Source organism: Lepidochelys kempii, chromosome 3, assembly GCF_965140285.1.
Source record: "Lepidochelys kempii isolate rLepKem1 chromosome 3, rLepKem1.hap1, whole genome shotgun sequence".
In the NCBI taxonomy this organism is placed as follows: Eukaryota; Metazoa; Chordata; order Testudines; family Cheloniidae; genus Lepidochelys; species Lepidochelys kempii.
The window spans coordinates 16,308,299-16,324,774 of NC_136382.1; the positions used below are offsets into that span (position 1 = coordinate 16,308,299).

Below are 16,476 nucleotides of genomic sequence, written 5' to 3' on the forward strand. Positions count from 1 at the left end.
ACAGCAGGATCTGTCCCTATATATGCAGGAACCACTTCACCCCTCACTGAAATGCAGCCACCTTTGGGTCGTTCTGTGCAAGCACCAATACAACAGGTCTGAAGAGTGAAAGCCTGGGAGCTAAGAAGAGCCGTGCTGCACAGAGCAGACCCCCTGGCTCCTCTGAATGTCTCTGAACTGTACCTCACTGGCCTCAGGCAATCCTTTATATCTCCCAGCAGGCCTGCTTCTGAGCAACATGCTCCCATGATGTCACCAATGGATTTATGCCCTTCATCCGAGGAGACGGGCTACACCTGGCACAGGTGAGGCTGAGTCCCAGCCCTCTTAGGGTCTGTCTACACTGCAGCTGGGCGCAAGCTTCTCAGCTTGGGTAGATGGACTTGCACTGTGCAACTTGAGCTCGCATGCTAAACATAGCAGTGGGAGCACTGCAGCTCTGGCAGAGACTTCAGCTAGCCACCCAAGCTCAAACCTAGCGCGCTGGGTGATTCTGAGCACTGGTGGCCAGCCAGAGGCTCTGCTGGAGCCACAGTGTCCACACTACTATTTTTAGCATGCTAGCTCAAGCTCTGATAGCACAAGTCTGTCTACCCGGGCTGGCAGGCTCACTTCCAGCTGCACCATCAACAGGCCCTTAAAGGGCCAGCTCACCCTGTGACGAAGTCTCATTTCCTGCCACGACAGCAAGTGAAGACATGAAGAGCTGTCTGTAAGAACACTGTTCTGAATCCATCTCACCAACACTGCTCTTACACAGTCTGGACTTCTGTGGAGCAGTCCTGATTTACACTGCTGCAAGAGGCAATCTGAACCACTCAGCTTCTTATCATGGCTTTGGACCCTCTTGTTTTTTTTTTTTCATACATTCATAGATATTAAGGTTAGAAAGGACCATTATGATCATCTAGTCTGACCTCCTGCACAATGCAGGCCACAGAATCTCACCCACCCACTCCTGAGATAAACCTCTCACCTATGTCTGAGCTATTGAAGTCCTCAAATCATGGTTTAAAGACTTCAAGGAGCAGAGAATCCTCCAGCAAGTGACCCATGCCCCATGCTACAGAGGAAGGTGAAAAACCTCCAGGGCCTCTTCTAATCTGCCCTGGAGGAAAATTCCTTCCCGACCCCAAATATGGCAATCAGCCGAACCCTGAGCATATGGGCAAGATTCACCAGCCAGATACCCAGGAAAGAATTCTCTGCAGTAACTCAGATCCTACCCCATCTAACATCCCCATCACAGGCCATTGGGCCTATTTACCATGAATAGTTAAAGATCAGTTAATTGCCAAAATCATATTATCCCATCATACCATCTCCTCCATAAACTTATCGAGTTTAATCTTAAAGCCAGATAGGTCTTTTGCTCCCACTGCTTCCCTTGGAAGGCTGTTCTGGAACTTTACTCCTCTGATGGTTAGAAACCGTCATCTAATTTCAAGTCTAAACTTCCCAAAGACCAGTTTGCTCTTGTGTCCACACTGGTACTGAGCTTAAATAATTTCTCTCCCTCTCTGGTATTCATCCCTCTGATGTATTTATAGAGAGCAATCATATCTCTCCTCAACCTTCTTTTGGTTAGGCTAAACAAGCTAAGTTCCTTGAGTATCCTTTCATAAGACAGGTTTTCCATTCCTCAGATCATCCTAGTAGCCCTTCTCTGTACCTGTTCCAGTTTGAATTCATCCTTCTTAAACATGGGAGACCAGAACCTCCTTATCTCTACTGGAAATACCTCTCCTGATGCATCCCAAGACCGCATTAGCTTTTTTCACGGCCATATCACATTAGTGGCTCATAGTCATCCTGTGATCAACCACTATTCCAAGGTCCTTCTCCTCCTCCATTACTTCTAATTGATGCAGCCCCAGCTTATAACTAAAATTCTTGTTATTAATCCCTAAATGCATGACCTTACACTTCTCACTATTAAATTTCATCCTATTACTATTACTCCAGTTTACAAGGTCATCCAGATCTTCCTGTATGATATCCTGGTCTCTCTCTAAATTGGCAACACCTCCCAGCATTGTATCATCTGCAAATTTTATTAGCACACTCCCACTTTTTGTGCTGAGGTCAGTAACAAAGATTAAATAAGATTGGTCCCAAAACCGATCCCTGAGGAACTCCACTGGTAACCTCCCTCCAGCCTGACAGTTCACCTTTCAGTAGGACCCGCTGTAGTCTCCCTTTTAACCAATTCCTTATCCACCTTTCGATTTTCATATTGATCCCCATCTTTTCCAGTTTAACTAATAATTCCCCATGTGGCACTGTATCAAACGCCTTCCTGAAATCCAGGTAAATTAGATCCACTGCGTTTCCTTTGTCTAAAAAATCTGTTACTTTATCAAAGAAAGAGAACAGGTTGGTTTGGCACGATCTGCCTTTTGTAAAACCATGTTGTATTTTGTCCCATTTACCATTGACCTCAATGGCCTTAACTACTTTTTCCTTCAAAATTTTTTCCAAGACCTTGCATACTACAGATGTCAAACTAACAAGCCTGTAGTTACCCGGATCACTTTTTTTCCCTTTCTTAAAGATAGGAACTATGTTAGCAATTCTCCTATCATACGGTACAACCCCTGAGTTTACAGATTCATTAAAAATTCTTGCTAATGGGCTTGCAATTTCATGTGCCAATTCCTTTAATATTCTTGGATGAAGATTATCTGGCCCCCCTGATTTAGTCCCATTAAGCTGTTTGAGTTTCGCTTCTACCTCAGATATGGTAATATCTACCTCCATATCCTCATTTCCATTTGTCATGCTACCATTATCCCTAAGATCCTCATTAGCCTTATTAAAGACTGAGGCAAAGTATATGTTTAGATATTGGGCCATGCCTAGATTATCCTTAACCTCCACTCCATCGTCAGTGTTTAGCGGTCCCACTTCTTCTCTCTTTGTTTTCTTCGTATTTATATGGCTATAGAACCTTTTACTATTGGTTTTAATTCCCTTTGCAAGGTCCAACCCTACTTGACTTTTAGCCTGTCTCACTTTATCCCTACATGTTCTGACCTCAATAAGGTAGCTTTCCTTGCTGATCGCTCCCATCTTCCACTCCCTATATGCTTTCTGCTTTTTCTTAATCACCTCTCTGAGATGCTTGCTCATTCAGCTTGGTCTACAACTCCTGCCTATGAATTTTTTCCCCTTTCTTGGGATGCAGGCTTCCGATAGCTTCTGCAGCTTTAACTTAAAGTAATCCCAGGCATCCTCTGCCTCTAGAGCCATAAATTCTTCAGTCCAATCCACTTCCCTAACTAATTTCCTTAATTTTTGAAAGTCAGCCCTTTTGAAATCAAAAACCCTAGTTGCAGATTTATTTTTGTTAATCCTTCCGGTCAGTTTGACCTGAATTAGCTCATGATCACTTGAACCAAGATTGTCCCCTACAACCACTTCTTCTATGAGGTCCTCACTACTCACCAAAACCAAATCTAAAATGGCATCCTCTCTAGTCAGTTCAGCAACTACTTGCTGAAGGAATCCATCAGCTATCGCATCTAGGAAAATCTGAGCCCTATTATTATTACTAGCACTCTTCCTCCAGTCTATATCTGGGAAGTTAAAGTCTCCCATGATCACACAGTTTCCATTAGTATTTACTTCATTAAAAACATTAAAGAGGGCTCTATTCATATCCAAATTAGATCCCGGCGGTCTATAGCACACCCCAAGCACTATCACAAGGGAGGTCTAGTAGTTTTCTTCCCAAATGTGATTTTTTTCCCAGACGGACTCTGTCTTATCCATTCCATCGCTTCTTATTTCTTTACATTCTACCTCATCATTGAGATACAACGCTACTCCACCACCTTTACCTTTATTTCTGTCTTGCCTAAACAGCACATACCCCTCAATAGCTGTAGTCCAGTCATGACGACTATTCCACCCTGTTTCTTTTATCCCTAGAATATCTGGTTTTACTTCCTGCACCAGTAACTCTAGTAGCTCTTCTTGTTGTCGTTATAGATACCACGTCTCTTTCTCCACGTAAGATACCATTTCTGAAACATGCCGGTGATATCAGTTGACCAACTAGAATTACCATTTGCCTTTTAAAAAAGATCTGTGGATATATTTAGATGTACACAAATGTTGTTTCTGCTGTCAGATTCCCGTCTCAGCAGATGGTTTAGGTGTGGCAGGAATCCAGTGTATCCATTATCCTCAAGTGAAGACGGTAGATGACCAAAAACATATTTTAGCCACAGGGCTATTGATTTGTCCTGAAATTAGTCACCACCATTGGGGCCTATTGTGAAGTCATAGTCGTTTGAAACATACGTAAGAATCCAACATAAACCACAACTTCCTTTCTCAAGGTGCATCAAAAGGCGTTCCCTTTCAAAGGCAACAAGCTGGATCCTCAGTCACGGTAAACCAGCCTGGCACTACCGAAGTCAGTGTAGCCGTGCAGATTTACCTCAGCTGAAGAGCTGAGATCTTTATTTTTGTAGGTAATCATGGCCTACATAATCCAGGATAATATGGATATAATCAGCCGATTATTCAGGATCTTCTCGCAGTATTTAAATTGACGGTGAATCTGGTCCTCACAATCACCAGGCTGCAGTGTGTACTAGAAGAATGCCACGCCATGTTGCATTGAGCGGTGCCGACGGATCTTCTCTTCCAGTGCCATGGCATGACCCTCAATCTCCTATTTCCAGGGATTTCCTACAAAGCCTTCTTCTGACTTACCAGGAAAGATTTTTGTTTTAGGGTTTAGGGGAGGGGAAATTGTTCTAATAAGAGCTTTGAAGGTGCACAAGGGAGAGGTATTAAACTTGCCATCAGATAGTTTAAATGATGTGGAGACTAGAGGAGGACTTGAAGACCAGCCCAGAAGGTTGGAAACTGTGGGCTAAAGTTGTCCAGTTAGCGGGAAGCATAGGGGCTGAGAGACTAAATCCTGCTAACATTTACTCTTGCAGAATTCTGCTCACAGTTGCCCATTGCTCAGAATTTTTCCACTGATGCCTCCTGAGTTTCCTGCACTGTTTTGTGGTTTGAAAGGCACTGGCATTTCTAGTTCTTTTCATGTTTATTAAATCAGTCATTTTTTACTTTCTTAAAAATCATAACTGCAGTTTCATTCAAGAGTTAAAAATAGGTTTGTTTATCTATAATGTGAATGATATTAAACATGCATCGGTTTTAGGGCCCGATCCTGCAGCCCTTACTCAGGGCTAGATTATGTATTTTCAACCGTAGCAGAATAGTGGTTGGAGGAACCATGGAAGAAATTGTGACTCAGTGGCACAATATATCCTGGGGCACCCCAGTTACACGTGGCAGGTCACTGGGATTACATCAGCCTAGCAAAAGTCAACTTATTCTTTCGAATCATCACTTCTTTTTGGTGGGTAAATCTTCCCTTTGTTATGATCATTGCTGGGGTGGCTATATAGTGTTTGTACCTGGGTTCATACATTGACAATCTCGTAAGACTGGACTAAACGAAGACTAAATCAATAAACATGCCGGGCAACAGCAATACTCCACAGAAATGTGATGCTTTCCCCTTTGTGATACAGTGTTTAAACAGGAGTAGGAAAGCCCCAAATATAGACAGCTCAAAGAGGGTCAGACCAAATGTAGAGATTTTCATGGACAGCCACGTTACACACAGGAATTTTTTTTCCTTCAAACAGTGTCAGCATTTTAAAAAACCCACAAAAAACCAGGCAAACAATAGCCTTCTAATCTAAAGTGCTGATGGTATACCACTGATGGCAATAGGAGTTTTGACATAGTTTTTAATGCCAGCAGCTTTTACTCCTAAGGTGACTCCTTATGGGCCCCACTCACATCCTCAAAACAGGGGTGAAGTAGGACTTAAGTGAGCACATAGGCCTTTGTGCTGACCTTTTGCACAGGGATAACTTTCACCCCAAGTGAATGTGGCATTAGTGGGGAATATGCATGTGCATCCAATGGAGGAAACAGACCCCCATGTTAATGACTGTGTTCAAGTTATAATGCATTCCTTTTATAATACTTCAGGGCAGGGATTTCATATTTTCTCTGGCACTTTTAACTACAGCAAAGTCTGTTTTTCACTGGTGTTGGTATACAGATACATGTTACAGACATGGGAGTGTCATTCAGATAGGAGGGATTGTGGTCTAGTGGTTAGAGGGGACAGGGAATCAGGATTCCTGGGTTCTGTTCCTGGCTCTGTCACTGGTTTACTGCATGGCTTTACTCAAGTGACTGCAGCTCAGTCTTGACATTTGTAATACAGGGATACTGCTCACCTATCATTCCAGGGTGTGTGAGGGTGAACTAATTAAAGGTTGTAAAGCGCTCAGAGATCTCCAGTTGGAAGGTACTAGCTAAGGATGAAATTCACCCCACTGCAGGGGGCCTTGCTTAAACCCTTTATGTTCTAAGGCCTAAATCCAGTTCATCTGCAATCCTAGCTGTCTCCATCCCTGGGCAGGGGAAAGAAGATAGGAGGATCCACACAGTAGCAGATCCTTGGATTCACCTCTACCCCCTTCCACAAAGTTATGGAGCTTCCACAAAGTTGGGGAACATCCCATATGTGGCCCCTTGAATCCAGCCCCTCCCATTGCACAGAGGAACTTCACTGGTTCTGCTGCAAGGGAGCTTCTGTGAAGGCAGGGGCTGAATTTGCCCTTAAATACCTATAATTACTACTGATATTCTGCAGCTTATTCACTTTATTTGGATTAAAAATTGTCTAGGTCCAGTGTTGGGACTTGACTAACAGTGAAATCAGTGGGTGAAACTCCCCCCCTGTACAGAGGGCCAGCACAAGCGCTATGCACCATTGAAATCTAGGCTTGGAAGGATTAGATTTTTATCTGTAAATGTCCATAAACATTGATTTCACTAGGCACACACAAACTGATGGCAAATATTTCCAGCGATAATCAAAATTTACAATTGGCAAAGCAAGCAAAATGCTGCTTGAGAACTTAGGAGTCAAAATCCAGTGATGTAGACTTTTGAATTCGGCTGGTTACAAATGATTAGTGAATGAAAGTAAAAATAGGTCTGATTTGTTGGTTTAAGGACATTTACTTGGTATATTTTGACCTGCGATGTCGACAATTTGTGTTTTAATAGTTTGTAAAGCTTTAGCTTTTTGAATCTCAGCATATGTCATTAAATAATTGTCCGAACTCTCCGTAATTTCTTGTAAACTGTGAAAATTTAAATAGAGAAAAATCTAAAAAATGCTTTAAAAGAAACATGGATGTTATCGGTCAACATTATACTACAAAAATATAAAAATAAAAATCAAATTCTACCAAGCTCCTGTCCTAAATATAAAGGGAAGGGTAAACCCCTTTAAAATCCCTCCTGGCCAGAGGAAAACTCCTCTCACCTGTAAAGGGTTAAGAAGCTAAAGGTAACCTCCCTGGCACCTGACCAAAATGACCAACGAGGAGACAAGATACTTTCAAAAGCTGGGAGGAGGGAGAGAAACAAAGGGTCTCTGTCTGTCTATATGCTGCTTTTGTCAGGGATAGACCAGGAATGGAGTCTTAGAACTTTTAGTAAGTAATCTAGCTAGCTACGTGTTAGATTATGATTTCTTTAAATGGCTGAGAAAAGAATTGTGCTGAATAGAATAACTATTTCTGTCTGTGTATCTTTTTTGTAACTTAAGGTTTTGCCTAGAGGGGTTCTCTATGTTTTGAATCTAATTACCCTGTAAGGTATCTACCATCCTGATTTTACAGAGGGGATTTCTTTACTTCTATTTACTCCTATTTCTATTAAAAGTCTTCTTGTAAGAAAACTGAATGCTTTTTCATTGTTCTCAGATCCAAGGGTTTGGGTCTATGGTCACCTATGCAAATTGGTGAGGCTTTTTATTCAACATTTCCCAGGAAAGGGAGGGTGCAAGTGTTGGGAGGATTGTTCATTGTTCTTAAGATCCAAGGGTCTGGGCTTGTAGTCACCTAGGCAAATTGGTGAGGCTTTTTACCAAACCTTGTCTAGGAAGTGGAGTGCAAGGTTTTGGGAAGTATTTGGGGGGAAAGACGTTTCCAAACAGCTCTTCCCCAGTAACCAGTATTTGTTTGGTGGTGGTAGCGGCCAATCCAAGGATAAAGGGTGGAATATTTTGTACCTTGGGGAAGTTTTGACCTAAGCTGGTAAAGATAAGCTTAGGAGGTTTTCATGCAGGTCCCCACATCTGTACCCTAGCGTTCAGAGTGGGGGAGGAACCTTGACAGCTCCCATGTAAGCTTTCATACTTTCACACTTAGCATGAAACTGTAAGTGCGACTTAAGTGGAGCATGGGCTTTGTCCTGAATTTCTACACAGGTGTGAATGGCACCCAATCAGAATACTTAGGTGAGGAAGGGTTGTGGGATCCATGCCCTTACATTGTTAGCTATTTAAAACCACACTGTTAAATACTCCTTCCTTTGGGGAATAAATAAACCACGATTAAGATTTTTAAAAAGGATTGAGACCTGTTGGATACAATGAGCATAAGATGCTAGCAATGGCAACACAGCATGTTTCAAAGGAGATGGGCTGCAGAGGATTGTGTGGTTTTTTAAAATGAAATACTAAATATAGCAAGAGCACAACTGAGGACTGCAGTACTGTTTTAAGATCTCCTCTGCAGTTAACTAAAATTGATCTCCCTAACGAGTGCTAAAAATAGAAAAGCAGGCGGGGAGGGGGAAGAGCAGACAATGACTTTTCATATTGCTCCCTGCAGGCTCCTTAAATGAGAGTGAATATGACCTTCGTGGAGCACTGTCCCAGAGTGCAGAATAATGAGTGATATTTCACATTTCACTGCTCCAGAACAGGAATTGATTTATTACCCAGCTAGCTAGAGGATTCATTTACATGTTTCCATTTATAATGTCGCTGCAGCAAGGGGAAAGGAGGATTCTTTGTTTTCCTTTTATTCAGCAGTTTAGAAGCATAAAGCATTGATGCTGGGAATAATGGACTGTAATATATGGATTGATAATCCCCATGTGCAGGAAAAACGCATATGAGAGGACTAAGAGGGAGGAAATGTCTTGGAGATTCCCCTCCTGCAGATTTCTTTCCTTTGTTCCATCAAGGGAGGCTAGGTGTATGGGTCCCCACTGGTAAAAGATGTGGGGTAGTCCCACAATTCTCATGGTCCTTGGGGGAGATGGAAAAGGTAGAGACAGCCCCGTACCCCCATGGACTCCTGTTTGGCAGGGCAGATTCAATGGAGTCCCACTGACAGGGCTTCTTTAAGTGGTAGCTGTTCCCAGAACAGTAAAGGGGCATCCACATTAGAGCTGGGCAGGAAATGGTTTTCCTGTCCTGTGCTAATTTTTAAGTTTTTTTAAAAATTTCCCATCCCAAAGAGGATGAAAAATCTAAATCTTGAAAATTTTCCTGAACCAAAAATCTGGAAAAAAAATGTACAATTGGTTTGATTTAAATGTTTGGTTTTGATGTAGACTTTTTTATATTTTCTCATATATTGTTTTACCATCAATTAACTTGTATTTCTAAACGAAAAGTCATTTGGGCCTGAAAAAACAGAACTTTTTCATTTCTAAAATGTGGAAATGGGCCGTTTTGACAATTTTGATTCCCGCCCCAAAATGAGAAATTAGTCTGAACTGACTCTCTCCATGAACAGCTTATAGAAAACCAGATATTTTCCAATGAAAAATGTGTGAAAAAATTCCCAACCAGCTCTAAACCTAACCATGAAGTGGGGTGACCTGCCTGCATTATACCAGGTTATAGATCGTCAATCTGCCTTCCACTTCCCTGGGGGCCACAACTGACTCCACTTACCTAGTAGAAATAAGTGCGAAGAAGCTAGTCTCCCCACTGTAACTGATCATTGGTTAATTCTCTTAACGAACAATCCACACAGAGTCACACTCAGAATTCTGATGTGTTTTGCTATCTCAAAATGGACCTGATCCTGGTTGGGGCTAGTCCCTGGGGTCCTCACTGAGCTCGGACCTCCCAGAAGGCATACATCATCTTGCAGGACTGGGCCCGATTGTATTTGTTGTGAGGAACTCTTAGAACTCGCTCAACAGCATTTATTCCTGCCCTTCTACAACCCCAACTCTCCTACCTAGATTAAAAGTAAACCAGTGCAATGGAAACATTCGGTGTGATCATCCTCTGGGTCTGTCAGTGCATTCTCCTCTGATGCCAGTCTGAATTTTAGAGTAAACTCCTAGGAGCAGGACCCATATCTCTGTGTCTTGTACAGCACCAAGCACTAACTCAAGTTAAGAAATAATAATTATGCACATAGGTAAAATCCATCCCAAGCAGAAAGCTGGTGCCAGGCCTACGCATTACTTGAACCCTACGTGGACCCTTGAATTTAAGCAGTATATAAGCCTTGCGGTGCTCTCTGCACAGAGGTGAATTGCATTCTTAGTTATTTATCTTCACTCTGTTTCCAATCTGCTTAAGCTGACCCATTCCCATACAGGAGGGCCGCAAAGCTTACCTGGTCCTAGTTTAGAAACTGCATAAAGGAGGTCGTAGTTGATGACGGGTGTTGCATCATCTATTGGCTGCCACCCTACAGGAGGGGAGGCTGGAGGCGAGATGAGAAACTGTTTTGCAGGCTGTGGTGGAGCCAAATGAAGCTTGTCCCCGTCTGTCTCGGAGGTCTGAACCTTTCAAATGTATTAGAAACACAGATTATTTTAGTGTAGGGCAGGCAAATGGAACAAAGATTAGACAGTCACAAACTTCAAAGAGCAGATACTGCTGTTCGGTAGCATCTGTGAAATGAGTTCGTGAGTCTCAGTCAACTTTCCTGTGCACAGTTGTCAAATCACAAAGGCCACTGCCACAACCAGCACTCTTGTTGGCAGTCTTGGCAGAGAGGCCAAGGACTGCATGGGCCTGGAAACAGAATCATCATCTCATCCCTGCTAGAGATGGTTCCTCCAAGGCAGGTACACTGGGTGTGGCTGCATGAGCAAGTCTGGAGTGCCTCTGTCCATAATGTTCCTACTCTGCAGATAAATGCAGGGCTTCAACCCGCAGAGCTGTTCCTGAATAGATTTTAAGCCCAGAAAGGAACTACTGTGACCATCCAGTCCAGGGGTGGGCAAATTTTTTGGCCCAAGGGCCACACTGGGGTTGCAAAACTGTATTGAGGGCCGGTAGGGAAGGCTGTGCTTCCCCAAACAGTCTGGCGCCCGCCTCCTATCCATCCCCACCCACTTCCCGCCCCCTGACTGCCCCCCCTCAGAACTCCCCAACGCATCCAATCTCGCCCTGCTCCTTGTCCCCTGACTGTCCCCTTCCGGGCCCCCCGCCCCAACTGACCTCCAGGACCCCACCCCCATTCAACCCCCCCGCTCACTGACTGCCCCAACCCCTATCCACACTCCTGCCCCTAACCGGCCCCCAGGGACTCCCACGCCTATCCAACCCCACCCTGCTCCCTGTCCCCTGACTGCCCCCCGGAACTCCCTGACCCTTATCCACCCCCGCCACCCCGCTCCCTTACCATGCCGCTCAAAGCAGCATGTCTGGCAGCCTCCCACCCGGCTGGTGCCAAACACGCTGCTGCGCTGCCCTGCAGGAGCGCGCAGCCCCACTACCCAGAGCGCTGCCCGCACAGTGGTGTGGCAGCAGGGGAGGGGGTAGGGGCTAGCCTCCCCCACCAGGGAGCTCAAGGGCCGGCCCGGACGTGGTCCGCGGGCCGTAGTTTGACCACCTCTGATCTAGTCTGACTTTTTGCATCACACAGGCCATAGAATTTAACCCAATAATTCCTGCATCAAACCCATAACTTTGGGTTAAGCCAGAGTTTATCTTTTAGAAAGACATCTAATCATGATTGAAAGGCTTCAAGTAATGAAGAATCCACTATGTTCCTAGGCAAAGTGTTCCAATGGCTAATTATCCTCACTGTAAAGAAAAAAATCTGTATCTTATTTCTTGTCTGAATTCATCTAGTTCAAGTGAGTGGAAGACAAATCTCTTTATGCCTTTGGCTGCTAGATTACACAGCTTTGTTCAACCAGAAATCTTCTCCCCCTGGAGGTACTGTAATAGAATGGAGGGTGTTCTCCTCTGGGCCCATCCTGTTAGCAGGTTTCAGAACCCGGCAGGGAACTTCAGGTTTACTGTGTACTCACTGGGGCAGGTGTGGCTTAAACTCACTATTTATTACAAGGAAGGTCGGGGTAACCTTCTGGAAGAGAGAGTGAGGGCCTGGGACGGGTGGGTCCTGAGGAGAAGGGGGAAGGGCACATGTAGTATTACTTTGGAACTCTCTTTTTGTTAATAAATCAGAATGCCAGGGAATTACATTTGAACTCTACAAAAAGTGCACAGCTTTAGTCTGGAGCTGACGAAACTCAACCACGTTATCAGAGCCTTTTATGAGCGCTAAAAAACACAGGGTCAAATTCTGCTCTCATGTGTACCAGTGTAAATCCAAAGTAATGCTACAGACTCTAGAGGCGCTGATCCAGATTTACACAGTCGTAACTAAGAGCAACATTTAGCCCATTCACTTCAAAATAGCCAAACATAGCTATTATTTTTATCTGATTTTATTAAACAGCGTTTCTTTGGTAACACAAGATCATAGAGCAGTCACCCATTAAGAAGTAAGGAGAGAAAGGCTTTCATGTCAAAAGGTTCTTACCTGTGCGAAGTATAGTTTTAATTTCTTCCCTCTGAACTGTGTTTCATGCAGCTCTATTCTGGCCCGAGCAGCTGATTTAGGACTGCTGAAATTTATCCGCACACGTCTGAAGCTTTTAAACAACTGGAATGTCACACAGTCATCATAGGCACGGAACAAGCCCTCAAACTTCTCCTGTAAATGAAAAGACCTTGGTCATGTTAAGGGCTAACTTTGTTTGCATTCCGTCCTGCCAAATCTGAAATCAGATGACAAAAACCGAGACTGGTGCGATTAACTGTTTACATGGATGATCACCGAGCCCCCATGTGACAGTCACGGTCGTTCTTAGAAGTCAGGGTGTAAACAACAAATGACACGCAAATACAGGACATGACTGTGACCTCATTTACATGAGGTGTAAACCAGTAGTAATTCCAATGGGATCATACTAGTATAAGAGAGGTAAATTAGGCCCCCGGTAACTTTATTGAAAAGACTAGGCATCATTTTGAATACAAAATGATTTTTGTTTCTCCAGTTTTTGTACAATTAACAAGAACGGGATATTTTGAAAATTTGGAACATGCAGAATGCCTCCTCTTGTCAACTGACTACATCTCCCCAGGGTGGGTTGGTTGATGTTTGTGTGTTTGTGTTTGTAGTCCTTTTCACTGCAGATCATGGGAAGGAAAAATTCACAGCCTCTTAGGGAACTAAGCTCTGATCCAGACTCCAGTGGCCTGGTTCTGTGTGTGTGTCCGGAGCAGATATTGAGCTCCACTATTCGTTTCCCTCCCAGCTCTGTGTTGAACATAACTTTGCCACTTGCTCTCTTTATTTGTTCCGCTGTTACCCATCATATCCACTCCGCCACTCACCTGCATCAATCCCAAAATGATAAACCCTGGGTATTGTGCTACGAAATAAGAACTATTCCACCTAGATGCAAATCATGGTCTCTATTATTGGCATTTAGGGTCTATCCTAAAGTTAATAGAGTCCACTGATTTTCGTTCCTTTTTCCACCCCCCCCTATTTATGTATGTCTTGTCTTCCTATCCTACTATAAATGTGTTGTGTCTATGTAGTATTATTGCCTGTTTTGTTTTTTTAATTGTCTGGTCTTGCAGCTTTGATGAATTGTAAAAATTGCATAATTGCCTAACTTAGTTGGAGAGCCCGAGAAACATGTGGTATTTGGAAACATACAAGCTGTAAGTTATTTGCCTTTTTGTACTTTTTATTGCTTGCTTTTTCAAATAAAATCAATTAAAAAATCAGACACAAAAAAGATAGTGAACCATCCACACTGATCATCAGAACAGTAACCATCAATTTCATGGTAACACTTTAAATTAATCACCAATTTAACAGAAAAGAAATGTATTCTCTGTAACTCCATATAAAAGTTGGGTTTTTGAATAGTCCACTTTAACATAACACAAAATGATGTGCAGCAAAGTGAAATCAACAGAGTTATGCCAGGGGTGAAGTTAGCCTGCTATGCACAGTAGACTTTTAGAAAAATTGGGTGCATTTACAGCGTCTTGGACATGGAAGTAATTTACTGATTGCTACGATCATGTCTGTAATTCTGCTGGGCCTTTATTTTGCCCAGGTCAGAGCAAATTTTGCCACCTCTAATATTTTATTGCTAGTACAATCCATATTGCCCAAAACAAGTTGGTATGAAACAGAGAGAGAGATTAATGGAGGCAATGGCAGGAACAAGCTCCACCCCCCACAACACTCTGTTCAGGACCCTACACATGCCTTCACAACATGTGAGGGTACCTCTTCCAGTGCACTAAATGCCCCAACAACAACTATGTGGGTGAAATCAGACAATCACTACGCTCTCGATTGAACTCTCAGAGGAAAATGATAAAAGATAAAAACACCCTGTCACCTGTGGGTGAACACTTTTCACAAAGCCATCACTACGTCTGACCTATCAGTCCTCCTTCTCAAAGGAAACCTGCACAACACTTTCAAAAGACGAGCCTGGGAGCTTAAATTCATAACTGCTAGACACTAAAAATCATGGACTGAACAGAGACACTGGATTTATGGCTTATTACAACAATCTGTAACCCACTTAACACCTTTGCAGTCATAAGACAAAATGGCGGGGGGGGGAGAAAGTTAACAGGCCACTCTCTTCCTTGAATGGTCCCTTAGAATATGTGCTACCTACTTATGCTAAACCATCTTGTCAACAAGAAGAAGGACAGTCCTGCACTTAGAAAGGAAGAATCCCATGGATTGCTACAGACTAGGGACTAAGTGGCTATGCAGCAGTTCTGCAGAAAAGGATCTAGGGGTTATGGTGGATGAGAAGCTGGGTATGAGTCAACAGTGTGCCCTTGTTGCCAAGAAGGCTAATGGCATTTTGGGCTGTACAAGTAGGAGCATTGTCAGCATATTGAGGGACGTGATCATTCCCCTGTATTCGGCATTGGTGAGGCCTCATCTGGAGTAGTGGGTCCAGTTTTGGGCCCCACACCACAGGAAAGATGTGGAAAAATTGGAAAGAGTCCAGCGGAGGGCAACAAAAATGATTAGGGGGCTGGAGCACATGACTTATGAGGAGAGGCTGAGGGAACTGGGCTTATTTAGTCTGCAGAAGAGAAGAATGAGGGGGGATTTGATAGCTGCTTTCAACTACCTGAAAGGGGGTTCCAAAGAGGATGGATCTAGACTGTTCTCAGTGGTACCAGATGACAGAACGAGGAGTAATGGTCTCAAGTTGCAGTGGAGGAGGTTTAGGTTGGATATTAGGAAAAACTTTTTCACTAAGAGGGTGGTGAAGCACTGGACTGGGTTACCTAGGGAGGTGGTAGAATCTCCTTCCTTAGAGGTTTTTAAGGTCAGGTTTGACAAAGCCCTGGCTGGGATGATTTAGTTGGGGATTAGGTCCTGCTTTGAGGAGGGGGTGGGACTAGATGACCTCCTGAGGTCCCTTCCAACCCTGATATTCTATGATCTTTCCACTTTGCATTTAGTGGTGAGGCTCAAAGTACCTTTCTCAGATCTGAAGAAGAGCACTGTGTGGCTTGAAAGCTTGTCTCTCTCAACAGAAATTGGTCCAATAAAACGATATCTCACCCACCTTGTCTCTCTAATATCCTGGGACCAACACAGCTACAAGTACACTGCAGACACGAAATTTAGTGCAATTCACAAAACACTATAGTTTAATGGAATCCTAAATAAGTCTCTACAGGATTCCAGATGCAAGTGGAAACACTAAAATTGTACCATGAGGAATAGCGATGTATTGGTTGGGAACTGGATTGGGTGACCTAACAGGTTTCTTCTATAGCTAGATTCTATGGGGCAGATCTTCAACTGGTGTAACCTGGCATAGCTCCACTGGCTCCAAGATACACCAGCTGAGGATCTGGCCAGATATGTGAAGAGAAACTGTAGCCAGGTGTAGATTTACAATACACTGGGCATAACATGAGACTAACCACCACTTCTCATGCCCTTTGTCTTTGCCAAAACAAAGAGCTAAACAGAAATTATTCGACATCACAAGACTATTCAAGGCCAAGCTCTCAGCCTCGGCTAAACACTAGAGTTGTCTGGGTTCTCTTGCAAATGCAGGCTTCTCACATATCCTTCAGCCCCACAAGAAGTAGATTCTAATAAGATGCACCTTGTACAGTCTTTTACACTTATCCAAAGTGAGTGAAAAACACAACTGTTCTGGTTTGGTAGGCAGAGGGCAAGCCGACCCTACAAATTTAGTTTGCACAAGAAGAGCAAACTCGTGGTGTCACAAAGTAGTTTGTGTTTGCAAAGTGAATCACTTAGGATGTCATTTAAA

General features: G+C 43.5%; 1 protein-coding gene across 3 annotated transcripts in view; it reads right to left on the reverse strand.

Annotated features, from left to right (window-relative positions):
- Positions 1-16,476, reverse strand: part of RCAN2 (regulator of calcineurin 2) — a 170,500-nt gene that overhangs the window by 31,585 nt on the left and 122,439 nt on the right. For all 3 annotated transcript variants that reach the window (XM_073335794.2, XM_073335793.2, XM_073335792.2), the window contains 2 exons: positions 12,660-12,833; positions 10,494-10,665 (listed from right to left, as the gene is read on the reverse strand). In XM_073335794.2, coding sequence (XP_073191895.1) covers positions 10,494-10,665; positions 12,660-12,833 — 346 coding nt within the window. The remainder of the gene's footprint in view (positions 1-10,493; positions 10,666-12,659; positions 12,834-16,476) is intronic.